The 14,955-nt window shown below is 44.3% G+C and overlaps 1 protein-coding gene across 1 annotated transcript in view; it reads left to right on the forward strand.

Annotated features, from left to right (window-relative positions):
* LOC144753792 (lectin-like) overlaps positions 1-14,955 on the forward strand; it is a 348,088-nt gene that overhangs the window by 251,155 nt on the left and 81,978 nt on the right. Inside the window, exon 3 of the mRNA XM_078641367.1 lies at positions 13,970-14,081. Coding sequence (XP_078497493.1) covers positions 13,970-14,081 — 112 coding nt within the window. The remainder of the gene's footprint in view (positions 1-13,969; positions 14,082-14,955) is intronic.

Here is a 14,955-nt window from a genome sequence, read left to right on the forward strand (position 1 = left end):
CCCCCGGTTTCACGCCAGCCTTTGCAATGGATAAGTGTCTTTTGCCAGGTGGGAATTTCAACAGGGCGCTGTACTCTAAAGAACCCTATAAGACTCTGGCCGGACCCACCAAAATTGCGGTGCGAGTGTGGCGTGATGCGAATGGGACTGAGTGATAGATTATCCCGTGCAACCCCGTTGTATGATTCGGATGGTTTGGGCAATTTGTGGAGAACGAAAGGCTTCGTTAAATGGGACATGATAGGTATAAGCAAGATTAATGATCTTTGGTCCAAAGGGAATGTTAAGACTTTTGAGGCGCTTAAGATTGAATATGAGCTTGACGATAAGGAATTCTTTCGGTATGTTCAGGTACGGCACGCCTTGTTGTCTGTCTTCCCCAAGGGGACGGAGATCCCCGAGTCCTCGCCTCTAGAGGACCGTATCCTTGACGGCTAAGTACCTGATAGCACAATTTCACTAATCTATAAAAAGCTCATTAACAACAGAGTTGACTTGCTTGTGCGCCTTAGGGCCTTACGGACTGCTGACGGGTTGGAGCTGGACGATGAGGACTGGCAAATGGCCGTGTCCTCTCCCAAGGAGGTGGCCATCCCTGCCCGCCTTCGGTTCGTCCAGCTCAAGATCCTACATCGTGTGTATGTTACTGGTCCGCGTCTGGTACAGATGGGGTACTCGGTAGATGGTCTTTGTAAACGTGGGTGTGGCATGAGTGGTACCTTCCTTCATATACTGTGGGAGTGCCCTGAGGTGGCTAGGTTTTGGTCCCGAGTGCATAGCACCATGGAAAGGGTCACCGGGGTTACACTCCTGCCTGAAGCCAGACGCTGTCTCCTTAATGTATGGGAACCCAATGATTATGATACTGCGCAGATCTGTTGGGTAACCCTCGGTAACATGATCGCGAAAAGGGATATTGCACAATTATGGGGTTCCCACAGACTGCCCACGGTATCGGCTAGGAAGGAAAATATGGACTGGTACATGTTCAGAGAAAATACGGTGTACTTGTCACGGGGCATACCTAAGAAATAGAGCAGGATTTGGTCTCAATGGAATGCATATCGTGGGAATATATGTACCACCCCTCAGGACTTTACCCTTAATATTTCATTGTCTCCCTAGATGGCATAAATGTTTCTCGCACTTTAACTGAATGTTCTGAGCGGTTTCCTTGCTGCCTCCCTCTTACCCTGAAATTGATATTTGTAATACTATATGCATAAGTATGGAATTAATCCCTGTTCCTCCGTGATTCCCAAAAATGACTGTCTGCCTTGTGAAGTGTCTTTTGCTGTTTTGTTCTGTTTTATTTTCAATAAAATAAAAAAAAATTAAAAAATCTATCTATATCTGTGGAAACTTTGTGTCTAGAACCTCCTAAAGTTACTACTTCTAGGTGTCCAGGAAGAAAATGCAAAGCAAAATAAAAAAATGTAAAAATCCCTGCAAAAAAGAAAAAGCACAGGAATTAATCATGGAAATAGGTAATCGAGGGGAGTACCCCATTGAGGCTAGAGTAGAACCCACTAAAGACCAGCCCGCGTGGGTATCACTGTTGATGACAAATCTCCAGCAGCAAATGAGACTGATTGTAAAGGAAGAACTAACCCCTGTACTAGCTAGGTTAGAAGGGCTATCAGCAAAACTGAATGGATGGCTAGACAACAGAGAGACCACCAAAGCCCCAATCAAAACAGTTAATATGTTGTGCCCACAGACCACTATCAGTAAACCACAAAACCGCACCCAGGCCACTACGAGCAATTTGCAAGACTGTCCCCCCCTAATTTCAAATGGAAGTGACCACCAGATAAATGACCATAGGAAGCAAAATGAAAACTCGGTACCGAGACCAAATCTAGCGTCAACAAATTTGGCAAACTTGGCACCCCTACCACCAGCAAATAGAGGGGTTTCTAGGAGTATCCCCAAGCAGAAGGAGAATGTGAACTCCCTAAATCAGGATTGTGGAGATCTTGAACGTAAAAATGTAACATATTGTTCACCAATTATAAATTATGATAGCCAAATCACCAACTGGCTTACAACGGGTTTTGGACAAATTTGAGTTGTTCTGTAGGGAAAGAGGCCTAGAAATAAATCTACAGAAAACAAAATTCATGGCATTCAATTGCCCGAAAAGTACACGACCTAACCCGTCTTTAAATGGCATCCCTCTTGAGAGAGTGTCCTCCTTTGTGTACTTAGGAATTACAATTTCAGAATCTATGGGATGGGGGGATCACATCACAAAATCTACGCTAAAATTGGCCCAAACTTCAGGTGGCATCTCGAAGATGCTTTTTTTTTGTCAGTCAGTCAGTCAAATATCTTTATTTCGGTTAACAAAAACCATAAAAGCAATGCAAAATTGATTATTATGCACTTTGAGATTATACAGAAATAAGATATGCACATGATTGCAGTTCATTTAAACAATCTAAAAACAGTTAAAATCTTTGATACAAAGAGAAAAGGGACAAGATCAGTATCATAGATCGATAGGCCCAACCCAGTTTCAGACAATTCTCAATATATTCTATATCATCCTGGTAATGAATTCTTCTGGGTAAGTCTAATTTTGTTTACACGCGCTGCCGCTACCAAAAAACTGGCTACGCTGTAAGTAACCTGCATAGAATCAAGCATTTGTAAATGTAGGAGGGCAGGCTCACCTGGACAAATTTTAGTTCCTTCAGAACAAGGTATAAAAAATGTTTGCGGGCCCCCAGATAGTGCTCGCAAACCATCACTAAGTGGAGTGTGTCCTGTGTGGAAAAACTATCACAGGTGCAGGGTGGGGTATCTTCGGGGGTCCCCCACTTCAGATAGGTACCAAGTATAAGGTGGATGAGGTTGAACCTAAATCTAACTAAAAGGAAACGATGGTAGGAATTAGTCACGTACTTCAGATAAGGTTCCATGACTGGGGAGATCACCTGTTGATAAATTGATCTCACCATAGGTTTCCTGAGTTCAACCTCCTCCCTTTCTAACTTCAGTAAATTGAGGAAACTGCGCTTAATCCACCCTACTTCCTCATTCCTGAGGCCCTGTGGCGATAAATACATTTCCGGACCCCCCAGCCTCACGCATGCCGCTCTAACATACACAAGCCAGGGTATTCTATCCACTCTATCCAGGGCCATACAGTCCTTGAGTATCAGGTGGTTAAGCGTGATCTCCTCATTTAGCCAGGTTTTAACCCATCATAATAAAGGGGCCATTTTTAAGTAATCAGAAATATACCCCAAGCCTACTTCACAGTGAATTGAATATGTGGGGTATGCTTGTGGGAGTGACAGAAGGGATCCTATAAACTTGTTTTCTATAATTTGGATTCCTAGTGTTGGACATAGCCCCAAATATCGGCCCCATATGAGGCAATTGCTATGCACTTTGATTTATAGATGCAGATCATGGCCTCCATGGGTCTCGCACCCAATCTTTTTGAAAAATTCATGAGGGCTGTGGTAGATCTTGCAACCACATTGCCCTTGAGTTTCAACTGGGGGCCCCAGTTCCCCCTTTCATTGAATATAACACCTAAGTAATAAAAGAAGGGTACCCTTGAAATTGGCATTCCATTGCATCTAAAGGTTTTGATCTTCATAGTTTTCCTGCGTAAACCGGTCACCATTACGTGGGATTTCGAGGTGTTGATTTTTAGATCCAGGGCCTCCATAAACGAGCCAAAGTGATCCAACAATCTTTGTTATCCAGTACCTGTACGGGCAAGTAGGACAGCATCGTCTGCGTACAGGAGGACCGGAATAGCCGACCCTCCCATACGCGGGACGTCCAGGGTGGCCACGTCTAGGGATTTGCCCAAAGAGTTAATGTAGAGCGTAAACAGGAGAGGGGCCAGAATGCAACCTTGTTTGACCCCTCTTCTTGATCTAAATTGCTCAGTACACCTGCCCTCCCTTGTTACCCTAACAGAAGCCGACAAGTTCTGGTGAAGATCATTTAAAAAAATTACCAACGTGATGTCCAAACCCATATCCTGCAAAATAAGCCATAATTTAGAATGATTAACCAAATCAAATGCGGAAGATAGATCCATAAAACCCAAATATAAAAGCCCCTCCTTCACCACTGTGTACTTGCTAATAATAAAGTGAAGGTTTAACCCCTTCGACCCTCATGACGAGCTCAGCTCGTCATGGAGTTTCCATTGATTTCAATGGAAATTACATTGAATGTTCAGGAATATGCTTAGCATCCAAGTGGTTGAGCATTGATCCATTGTCCCCCTGTGTGCTCTAAAACCATACTGGAGATCAGAAAGGACCCCCCTCCCTTCAAGCCAATCTCCCAGTCTCTGTAAAATGACTCTGCCTACGATCTTTACGGCAGAGTCCAGCAGGGAGATTGGCCTGTAGCAAGCGGGGTCCCCCCTGTTCCCTTTCTTAAAAATCGGAACAATAATGGAGGTTGACCAAGAGGATGGGGAGCCTGCGGTGGGTATTGCGTTGAAAACATTAGTTAGAATTTTGGACCAGAATTGTGGGTACAGGATGTAGAGATCTGCAGGGACCCCATCAGGGCCAGGGGCCTTGTGTTTGCTTGTATCTTTAATCGCCTTTTCCACTTAAGAGGTGTTATACTTAATGGACATAGTATTTCGAGGTGCAACTGTGTCCGAGAGAGTTGTAACCCCTAACTCGATGTCAAAGATGTTTCTAAAGTGGTTAAGCCAACTCTCATCTTCAATTACACAGTCCATATCTTATTTCCCCTCCTCAATGAAAAACGACTGGTTGATAATAGCCCAAAATCTTTTGCTGTCCCTCAACACATCTGCCGATTGCAGATTATCCCAGGCTTCTTCCTTGATTTGGTTCTTGCGATTCGCAAGTGCCAATTTGTATTCCTTACGAAGGTTCGCCACAAGTAACCTGTCCCTGGGTCTATGTTTTAGTGCTTTAAGTAGGGCACTATGGGCAAGTGAACACTTTTTATCAAACCATTTATACACCTTCTCACAATGTGAGCCATTCCTGCACTCCAAGTTCTTGGAAATCCGTGAGCATATCTCTACATAGGCGTCCACAACATCAGCCCCTGATGCAGTGGGGTCTAAGCAGACAGCCATGTTGTCCTCTGTTTCCTGTGCAAGTGTTTTAAAAAAGGTTTCTGGAATGATCTTCTCCCATTTTACCCTCCGACCCTGCTCCCCAGTTGACAAGTCTCTTGAGGCCACCACACCTAAGTTCCTTCCATGCAGAAAACTCTCAAGATCCATAGCCAATAAAACCGGGTTGTGGTAACCAAAAAATTGCGGTCACTACCCTATACTCCTTCGTTTTGGCTAGCACCCCAGGGGAAACAAAAATATAGTCAATAATGGTGTTTGCGTCCCTCCCAATGAATGTGGGTGCTCTGACCTCGTCATTACCTAAGCCTGGTTCAAATAAATTTGAGTTGGCAAGAAGACTCTCAAGGGCATCACCCTCCTTACTATGTTCAAAATGGGGGATCCCCTCCACAGGTGATCCTCCATGTCCATCATTATAACAATCCCCCTCGCAAGGGTGAATATTAAAATCTCCCAGGATAACCATCTCTGGGACAGAAGTGAAATCATGTTTGTAGACTGACAAAAAGTCTGCCAGGGCAATCAGATGCTCATTCTCAGATAAGCCCACCCTGGAATTATAAAAATTAATAATTACAAATTTTTGATGGTCCATTCAATTATTAATGAGTTCAAAGGGGCGGGATTTACTTTTTTTAAAACCCCAACCAGGTTAAGTGAGAACAGTGAAAGCAAGCCCCCTTTAGCTCTTCCTCTCAATCCCGGTATTGCTGGGGTAGAGAAACTGAGAAAGCCATCCAATGATAAACTGGGCGATGTATCCCATGTCTCTTGAAAAGCCAATATATCGTACTGCTTAATAAAGCCCTGCCGAAAAGGATCGGAGGTTTTTGCGCTTAGTCCTGCCACATTCCAAGTAAGAATTTTACAACATTGTCTCTGTAAACTAGGCAACCCTTTGTCCTCACCTAGAGCATCTGGGAGTCAATCATTCGTCTCCATTGAAGTCAAAGGGGAGAAACGGTTAGTGAGACTAATGGCAGGTGGGCCTAGGCTATCCTGTGATACATAGTCAACTACGCTAAGAAGATCACTTCCCACCCCACCTGCAAGCTCTCGGGCAGGTCTTTGTTGTATCGTATTAAAACACTGCTGGTAAGATGGATATGTGGTAGCTCGAAAAGCCCCCGCATGACGTAACACAGGAATTTTACCCAGCGGACTTGTTATCCCTCCCCGGAGGATAAAAGTGACCCAGAGGGAGGGGTCTGATACCATAATTTGACAAAGCTGAGGCATCCCAGAATAGTCTGTGTGCGCTATCATAGCTGTTAAAATTCACAACGAGGCAATCCCCTGGGATAGTTTTGGGAAGGTGCCCCACCCAGCTCACCCTTCTTGCCGTGATGACCGTGCGTTTAATATCTGTGCCTCCAGAGCTAAACTCTGCGCAGAATTCCCTGGCCAGGTTCATCAAGTCTTTATTTGTCTCACTGTTGCCTGACCTCAGTGGAGAAATCCCTGTAAAGACGGCCACCAAAGGGGCCGCCTCTGGGGGGAGGTGCAAACATTTCGGTCTGTGAGGGGGTTCAATAGGAACATGATTGATGGAATTGTTTCCCCATTTTATGTTTTTGGGCCCCTCCCCAGTGCCCCTTTGGCTCGGGTACTCCCACTCGGACTTCCCGTGTGCTTAGTTGCGATATTACTGCATGTATGGCTAGGGATAGCAGGTGAGGGATTAACCACCTTATCATTCTGATTAACGAATAGTTTGAGAAGGGTATCAATTTTTTTACACTTAGCCAGTAAGCCCGCTACACATTCATTTAATGTATCCACTATGTCCTTTGCTACAGCTTTCAAAGCTGGTTCCAGTCTTTTCACAAATAGTTCTTCCACAATGTCACCAACATTGTCCCTTGTGGTAGCAACTTGATGGATAGATTTCCCATGAGTGAATTTCCTTCTGACGCCCTTTACTTGAGATCTTCGTCTTCGCGCTGTCGTAAGCAGTGGAGCTTGCGGATTATCATTTGTTTGGGTGGGGTTAAAAGAAGATGGGGGAGTTGGAGGTGCAGACTGTAGAGGAGCAGGAAAGGGCGTTTTGATGGTGATAATAGTGGGTTCAAGTGGTATGCGCTGTACTGAATCGGGAATAGGGCCATTGTGTATAACAGAAGTGTCACTGATAGATTCCAAACCAAGTTCCTTTTCAGCATGAGCGAATTCCTTGGTTAAGACCCCCACCGCGGAAGTTAGATATGATATTATGCATTCTGATTAGCGTGGGATCTTGGCGACCTTTCCTTCTTGGTCGCCTCGACATGTCTGCTTCCTTTTCCCCATATCAAATGGAAGGGAGGTGGCCCGACCCGACCACTGATGGCCACAGATTGCCCGCCCTCTGCCCGGGCTCCACCCGGCGCCGTCCGCGTGCGTCCGCGACGCGGGGGGACCTGTCGGAATTTAAGCGCCTCCAGTCGCACTGTGCAGGAAGTGGGCGGTGTCCTCCCAAGGCAGGCTGGGAGGTGTAGTGTCCACCCTGCTCCACGGCCGAGCGTTTTCACCAGCTCGGCGGCGGGGGAAACCACAGCGTCAGGGACTCAGTGGTGTTATGCTGCCAGAAAGATCCAGTAGGGCAGGTAGTCTTTAGAACCCCTCATTATGCGCCCACTCGGTTTTGCAAATGACCCCCGCTCCTCCGTGGGAGCTGTCGGAATTTGAGCGCCTCCAGTCGCGCTGTGCAGGAAGTGAGCGGTGTCCGTGTCCTCCCAAGGCAGTATGGGAGCTGTAGTTTCCACCCCACTCCACGGCCGAGCGTTGTCACCAGCTCGGCGGCGGGGAAAACCACAGCGTCAGGGACCCAGCGATGTTATACTGCCAGAAAGAACCAGTAGGGCAGGTAGTCTTTAGAACCCCTCACTGTGCGCCCACTTGGTTTTGAAAATGACCCCTGCTCCTCCGTGGGAGCTGTCGGAATTTGAGTACCTCCAGTCGAGCTGTGCAGGAAGTGGGCGGTGTCCTCCCAAGGCAGGCTGGGAGCTGTAGTTTCCACCCCGCTCCACGGCGAGCGTTGTCACCAACTCGGCGGCGGGGGAAACCACAGCGTCAGGGACCCAGCGGTGTTATGCTGCCAGAAAGATCCAGTAGGGCAGGTAGTCTTTAGAACCCCTCACTGTGCGCCCACTCGGTTTTGCAAATGACCCCCAAAGGTGCTTAATAAGTCTAACAAAAGAATAGTTAGCCCGGCGATAGAAATTTATAGGGCACAGGCCAGAAGTGGGGCATTATATGGTGCAGAGTTATGGGGACATTTAAAGCTTGACAATTTAACTCAGATGGAGAACCAATTTTTAGAACAGTTATTTAGATTGCCACGCAGCACTCCGCTGGTCCCATTACGTTTAGATATGGGAATTTCATCAATTGCTGATGTGGCGGGTCTTAAACCTATAATGTATTGGCGCCGCCTGTGGACCACCTCCGAACTTACATCTTACAGGGAGAAATTGTTAGAGGTTTTGAGGGCTAGGGCCGCAGTGAAGTTCCCTTGGTTCAACCATATCAAATCTTTGCTAAATGGCATGGGCCTAGGGGATTGTTGGTCAGAACCAGAATCAGCCTGCTTTTTAACATCTAGGAATAAAATGAAGGCACTTTATAACGAGTACATATACGCCCAGTTCCATATTCCTCCAGTATTGGGAAACTCACTAGAGTCTTTTTAGAAACAAAAGATATCCCTTACTTTGAGTCAGTAATAGATCTAATTATTCCTCCGGAGGCTAGGAAGCTTTATCTCCAGTATAGATATGGAGTGCTACCTCTTAGCTGTTTTACATCTAAGTGGAGAGATCAGCAAATGCTCCAGTGCCCGGTGTGTGACCACTTCGAGGAATCTGAGCTCCATGTTTTCTTTAGCTGTCCGGGCTATCAGAAGGCAAGGAAACGCTGGTTGGTTCAGATCTGCAGAAATCTTGGTGATAGGCGCTGCCTTGAAGTATTTAGGATACTGAAATCTGATTCAAGTATCCCAATAGTTTATTCATTTGCAGGCTTCTTGTTCTCTATGTGGTGCACCAGAAGGGTTTTTCTGAAATCTTGAAAATTCTGTATTGATCCCGCCACAATTAACTAATAGTGTTATTATAGCAAGCTGGCTTAATTATTTGTAGCCCTTTTTTACACTTTTTAAATTGGAGGTTTATTGTACTCCTTTTTTACTATGTTTGTTTTAGATAAATCATATATTTATTAATGTACTACGCACTTTCCGGAATTAACTTTGTGTCCTTCGTCTAGTTGCAACACACCATTAACTTGGATGCTCTGAATGAAAAATATGTGTTTAATTATTAATGTGATTCTTAATCATTACTGAATTTTTGATGTATTTTAAACTTGTGTGATCACTGTGTATTGTACTTTTTAGGTCATTCTGACCGAAATAAAATTTATATGAACTGAACTGTATTCTCTGCACTGCTCTTGCTTCTTTCTGCACCTCTCTTGCAAATTTCTGTATGCCATTTTCTGCACCCCTTTTTTCCTGTTTCTGCACCTTTCTTGCCTCTTTCAGCACCTCTATTGCTTCTTTCTGTACTTCGTTTGCTTCTTTCTGCACTTTTATTGCTTCTTTCTGCACCCCCTCGCCTCTTTTTGTACCCCTTTTGCCTCTTTGTCCACCTCTCCTGCCTCTTTCTGCACCTCTCTGGCCTTTTTCTGGAGTTCTCTTGCATCTTTCTGCACCACTTGTGCTTCTTTCTGTACTTTTCTTGTCTCTTTCTATACCCCTCTTCCCTATTTCTGTACCTCTGTTGGTTCTTTCTGCACTGCTGTTGGTTCTTTCTACACCTCTGTTGCAAATTTCTGCATCCCTCTTGCCTCTTTCTATACCCCTCTTCCCTCCTTCTGTACCTCTCTTGCCTCAGTCTGCACCCCGTTCCCTCTTTCTGTACCTCTTTTGTCTGTTTCAGCAACTCTCTTGCCTCTTTGTTCCCTCTTTCTGTACCATGATTGCCTGTTTCAGCACCTCTCTTGCCTCTTTTGCTACCTCTGTTGCTTCTTTCTGCACTTCTTTTACCTCTTTCTGCAGTTCTCTTGACTCTTTTTGCACCTCTCTTGCTTCTTTCTGCACTTCTCTTTCTTCTTTCTGTACCCCTATTGCCTCCTTCTGCTCTCCTTTTGCCTCTTTGTGTACCTCTTCTGTCTCTTTCTGTACCTCTGTTGCCTCTTTCTGCAGCACTTTTCTGTTATTTCTGTACTTTTCTTGCCTCTTTCTGTACCCCTCTGGCCTCTTTCTGCACCTCTGTTGGTTCTTTCTGCACTGCTCTTGCTTCTTTCTGTACCCCTCTTGCCACTTTCTGTGCCCATTTTGCTTCTTACTGTACCCCCTTCCCTCTTTCTGTACCTCTGTTGTATCTATATGCACAACTGTTCCCTCTCTCTGCACCCGGTTTGCCTGTTTCTGCAACTCTCTTGCCTTTTTCTGTACCCTTCTTCCCTTTTTCTGCACATCTCCTGCTTCTTTCTGCACTGCTCTTGCTTCTTTCTGTACCTCTCTTGCAAATTTCTATATCTCTCTTACCTCTTTCTGTATCCCATTTTGTTCTTTCTGCACCTTTTCTGCCTGTTTCTGCACCTTTCTTGCCTCTTTTGGCACCTACTATTTATAATTTCATTTTGTTAATTTTTGTCCTCAATTCAAAAACAAGTCATAGTAAACGATGTCATCAAATTATATTCTTTCTATAAACAAATCAACCTTTGTTGTGCATTCTTATGGCTGATACATTGATGGTCTACGTGTTTCGAACTCTTGATAAATATCGAGTTCTCTTCAGGACCAAATAGCTGGAAGACAAAAGTTCTCCTTAAATTCACTCTTAAATTAGAATCAAAAGTTTGCCACTTTATACCTCTAGAATTAAGGACAAAAATGAACAAAATGAAATTGTAAATAGTAGGTGACGGCTGTGATTGTGACGAATGAATGTAAGAGCGTCTGAAAAGGTTGAATGAGTGATTGAATGGGAGAATCAGGAATATGAGCATGCAAATATGTCTTTATGTAAAATTTCTTTATGTGATAATTGTCTTCAGTTGTGATTTCAAAAATTGAAATGTAAAAATGTGTACATTTTGCTAAGAAAAATAATTAAAAAGAAAAGGATTTATTTAGGACAGAATAAGAAGTCCATGGCACATGTTGTTTTAATTACAATATGCTTGCACGAATGAGAGTGTAAATAAAGTAGCAGTATTGGCATTTGATTAGTTAGATACTATCATGTACTAGGGCCTTACAGGGGAGGTCATGCCAATCATAGGGATTCCCCAAGCCATAGTGTACCCTAGTGTATGAGGGTATTTTCACTGTATTCTAATAGTCTTTCAGCATAGCACTGGCTCCTGGCCTGGTTAGGTAGAGCCCAGGGTCAGTCAGAGTCAGTTACCACCAGTGCCAGTCAGCAAAAAGTTGGGGGTGCCCAGGACACAGGATGACTTTGCAACAAGGCCTCCTTCTGCACATCTGTTGGTTCTTTCTGCACATCTCTTTCTTCTTTCTGTACCTTTCTTCCTCTTTCTGGACTTCTGTTGCCTCTTCCTGCATTTCTCTTGCTTCTTTCTGCGCCTTTTTTCCTCTTTCTGCACATGTCCTACTTATGTAGGCATAGTTCGAAATTAGCATTTAAAAATCTTTAAAATTCACTGAAAAAACCTAAGGTTTCAGGGACATTATAGTTAGAAATTAACATTTAAAAAACCTTTGAAGTTCACTGAAAAAAACATATTTTTTTTGTGAATTTCAAAGGTTTTTTAAATGCTAATTTCTAAGTATAACGTCCCTGAAATCTATGCTTTTTTCAGTGAATATATATATATATATTGTATATGTATTTAAACCAACTGTTCAACCATGAGCGCGCCATGTGATCAAGTCCCCTGTGAGGGCCGAAACGCGTCATGGCTGCAGCCAGAAGGCGTGTTTGTGGAGAGGTACAGGGAGGGGGCGTGGCCTCCTACCGATCCCGTTTTAAAAAATATATATACTTTTAAGAAGGGGGGCTGTGCAGCCCCCCTTCTTTCTCTTTTTTTTTGGCCCTGGGGACCCCACCCCCCAGGGCTTGCCCCCAATTCTTTTAAAAAAAATGTTTTTTACGGGGAAGGGGGCTGCGTGGCCCCCCTCCCCATGCCAATTCTGGCCCCAGGGGCCCCATCCCCCGGGGCATGGCTAACTTTTCTTTTTTTTTTACGTAGAGGAGGGCATAGGAGGAGGCCCCCCTCCTATGCCCCCTTAAAGCCCCGGGGCCTTTTTTTTAATTACATTTTTTGGGGGATGGGGGCCAATCCTAGCTCCGGGGACCCCATCCCCCGGGGCCTGGCCTTCCTCGTTGGGGCCCGTAGGGGGGGTCCCCGAGCCCCCCTCGGTCCCTGCCGGCTCCCTGCATCCTGCGGGAGCCGGCATTGCTTTTCTGCATGGGGAGCAGCTAACATGCTGCTCCCCTTGCAGAAAAGCAATCGGCTTTGATTTTTGAAAGAGAGAGCAGGTTTCCTGCTCTCTCTTTCAAAAATCAAAGCAGTTTGCTGTGGTAGGGTGGGCACGCTGGGACACTGCAGGAGCCGGCCCTGGTGGGTGGCGGTCCCCAGGGCCATGAAGGGCTCCAGGAGGGGGGCCGCGCGACCCCCTCCCAACATATACAAAGCCCCTGGTTTGGAGTGTTGACAGACAGTTGACATCCAATCAGCATGCAACTCGTGCTCGGGAAGGTATGTGTACTGTGCAGAGTACAGTACAGAGTACGGTAAGCTCCTCTAGATATACTTATAATTATACTTACGATTTTCTCAGGAACTACTGACTGAATTTACACCATTCAACAAAAAGAGTGATCTGCAAACAGAACTCTACCTTTTTGCCAAATTTGGTGTAATTCCGTTCAGCCGTTCGGGCTGTAGCCCTGGCTAAAGGTCCTATGGAAAATTGCATGGGGAAAACATGTTTTGGGACCCACCTTTTTTCTCGGCCACTGCTTCACGAATCACGCCCAAACTTTCAAGGAAGGAGCGTAGCGGAGTAGGCCATTTTCTTGGTGAAATTCACGAAGATTCCTCCACGGGCGCCAAAGTTATTCCAAATAGATTGTTGTGGATTTCCTATGGAAACTAGGTCTTACCTATAACTACCTACTGGCGACCGCCAGTAGGTAATATATATATATATATGTATAAATATATATATTTATATATATATATGTGTGTGTGTGAGTATGTGTGTGTTATTATTAGGTCAGAGTTTCCTTAGGTAGAGCATTTTTTGTTTTGCTAATAACAGTCATGCAGTTTGATGAATCTTCACTATACTTTTCAAAAAAAGATCATCCAGTTCATCTCCTAGTTGGAAAGTTTCAGGATGATCTGTCAAGTGGAAGCATAAAAAAGGTGGGTGTTACAAGATGTCAGATATCTTAAGAAGGGTTTTGGAAAAAATGGTTAAATAGTATTACCCAAAATTTGCCAGAAATTAAGATCATTACTCAAATAGTATGATTCGGTGTAAATACATTTTGAGGCTTTTGAGAAATGATGGCTAAAAGGTCATTGATATCTGACTGGGTGAAACTCCCACACTACATACATTTAAAAAATAGTGTATTCCGTTTGGTTGAGAAGGCTTTGTTTCCCCTTTGGCTATGATATGACTGGATGGCCACAACATTAACAGAAATATTTGATCCACCATTACAGGTCTTGGGAGCAAAGCATTTTAATAGACGTTGTTCAGCTTTGAAATGGGTGCCTGCACCACATTACTTCCAAAATGTTATGAGTGGTGGTTCCCAAATTTTGGTAGTGAACATTTGGTATCGATGCATGAGGCATGCTTCTCATTCATTTATTGTCCTTTGTGCGTGCTTTTAGGACAGATCTTTCATGTGGACTGACGGCTCACAGTGGGACTATCTGAACTGGCGCAGTGGTGAACCCAACAACAATGGTGGTCGTGAGGCATGCCTCAACTTCAACTTTGCCAGTAAGTCATAAAAAAAGCCTGGGGGTCACTAACATCAGACAGGCGATGCCCAGGCACCAGAATGTCGGTCTTTTATTTATGATTTTATTTGTTATAATATTACATATTTTAATTTCCTTCAATAGAGATAAATGAATGATGGTTAGGAGAGGAATTACAATATATAATTTAAATTAGTGTGTCTATATTCTACAGTGAAAGTTCAGTCGTCTTGTCCTACCGACTACATATCTTCAAAGAAAGGGTTTTTTTGCACCACCTACACCATTATTTCAGCTGAACGTAGCATTAGACAATCTCTTCACTAGTGAAAAAGAAAACTTCCTACAATGTCCCATGGAGATCATTCACTGGATGAAGCAGAACCATCTGAAATGCAATACTCAAAAAACGGAAATCATGATCCTAGGTAACTCTTATACCTTCACCCCTATTCTCTGGTGCCCGGCAGTCACCCCCTCCTCACCCAACACGGTAGAAGTAGTTAACAATTTGGTGGTGAATTTCGGCACAAATCTCTCCTTTCATCCACATGCATTATCAGTAGCTAAGAAGTGTTTTCAGTTGATAAAATCCTTTAAAAAGTTCTTTGATTTTCTCTCCATCACTGTAAGAAAAATTGTTACAGCAGCCTTAGTCACCTCCAGATTGAACTATTGTAATAGTGTATATGCGGGTGCCAACAAGACAATTTCCGAACAACTCCATACTGTTCAACATGCAGCAGCCTGCCTGGTGCTGAAATTGCTGCGTCGCTCTTCAGCCTCAACCACCTTAACATCACTACATTGGCTGCAGATCCATAAAAGAGTACTTTTTAAGATACTCGCTATTACTTTTAGAGCTTTTAGGGCATCGGGACCTAAATATTTAA

This window comes from Lissotriton helveticus, chromosome 5_1 (assembly GCF_964261635.1).
Source record: "Lissotriton helveticus chromosome 5_1, aLisHel1.1, whole genome shotgun sequence".
NCBI lineage: Eukaryota > Metazoa > Chordata > Amphibia > Caudata > Salamandridae > Lissotriton > Lissotriton helveticus.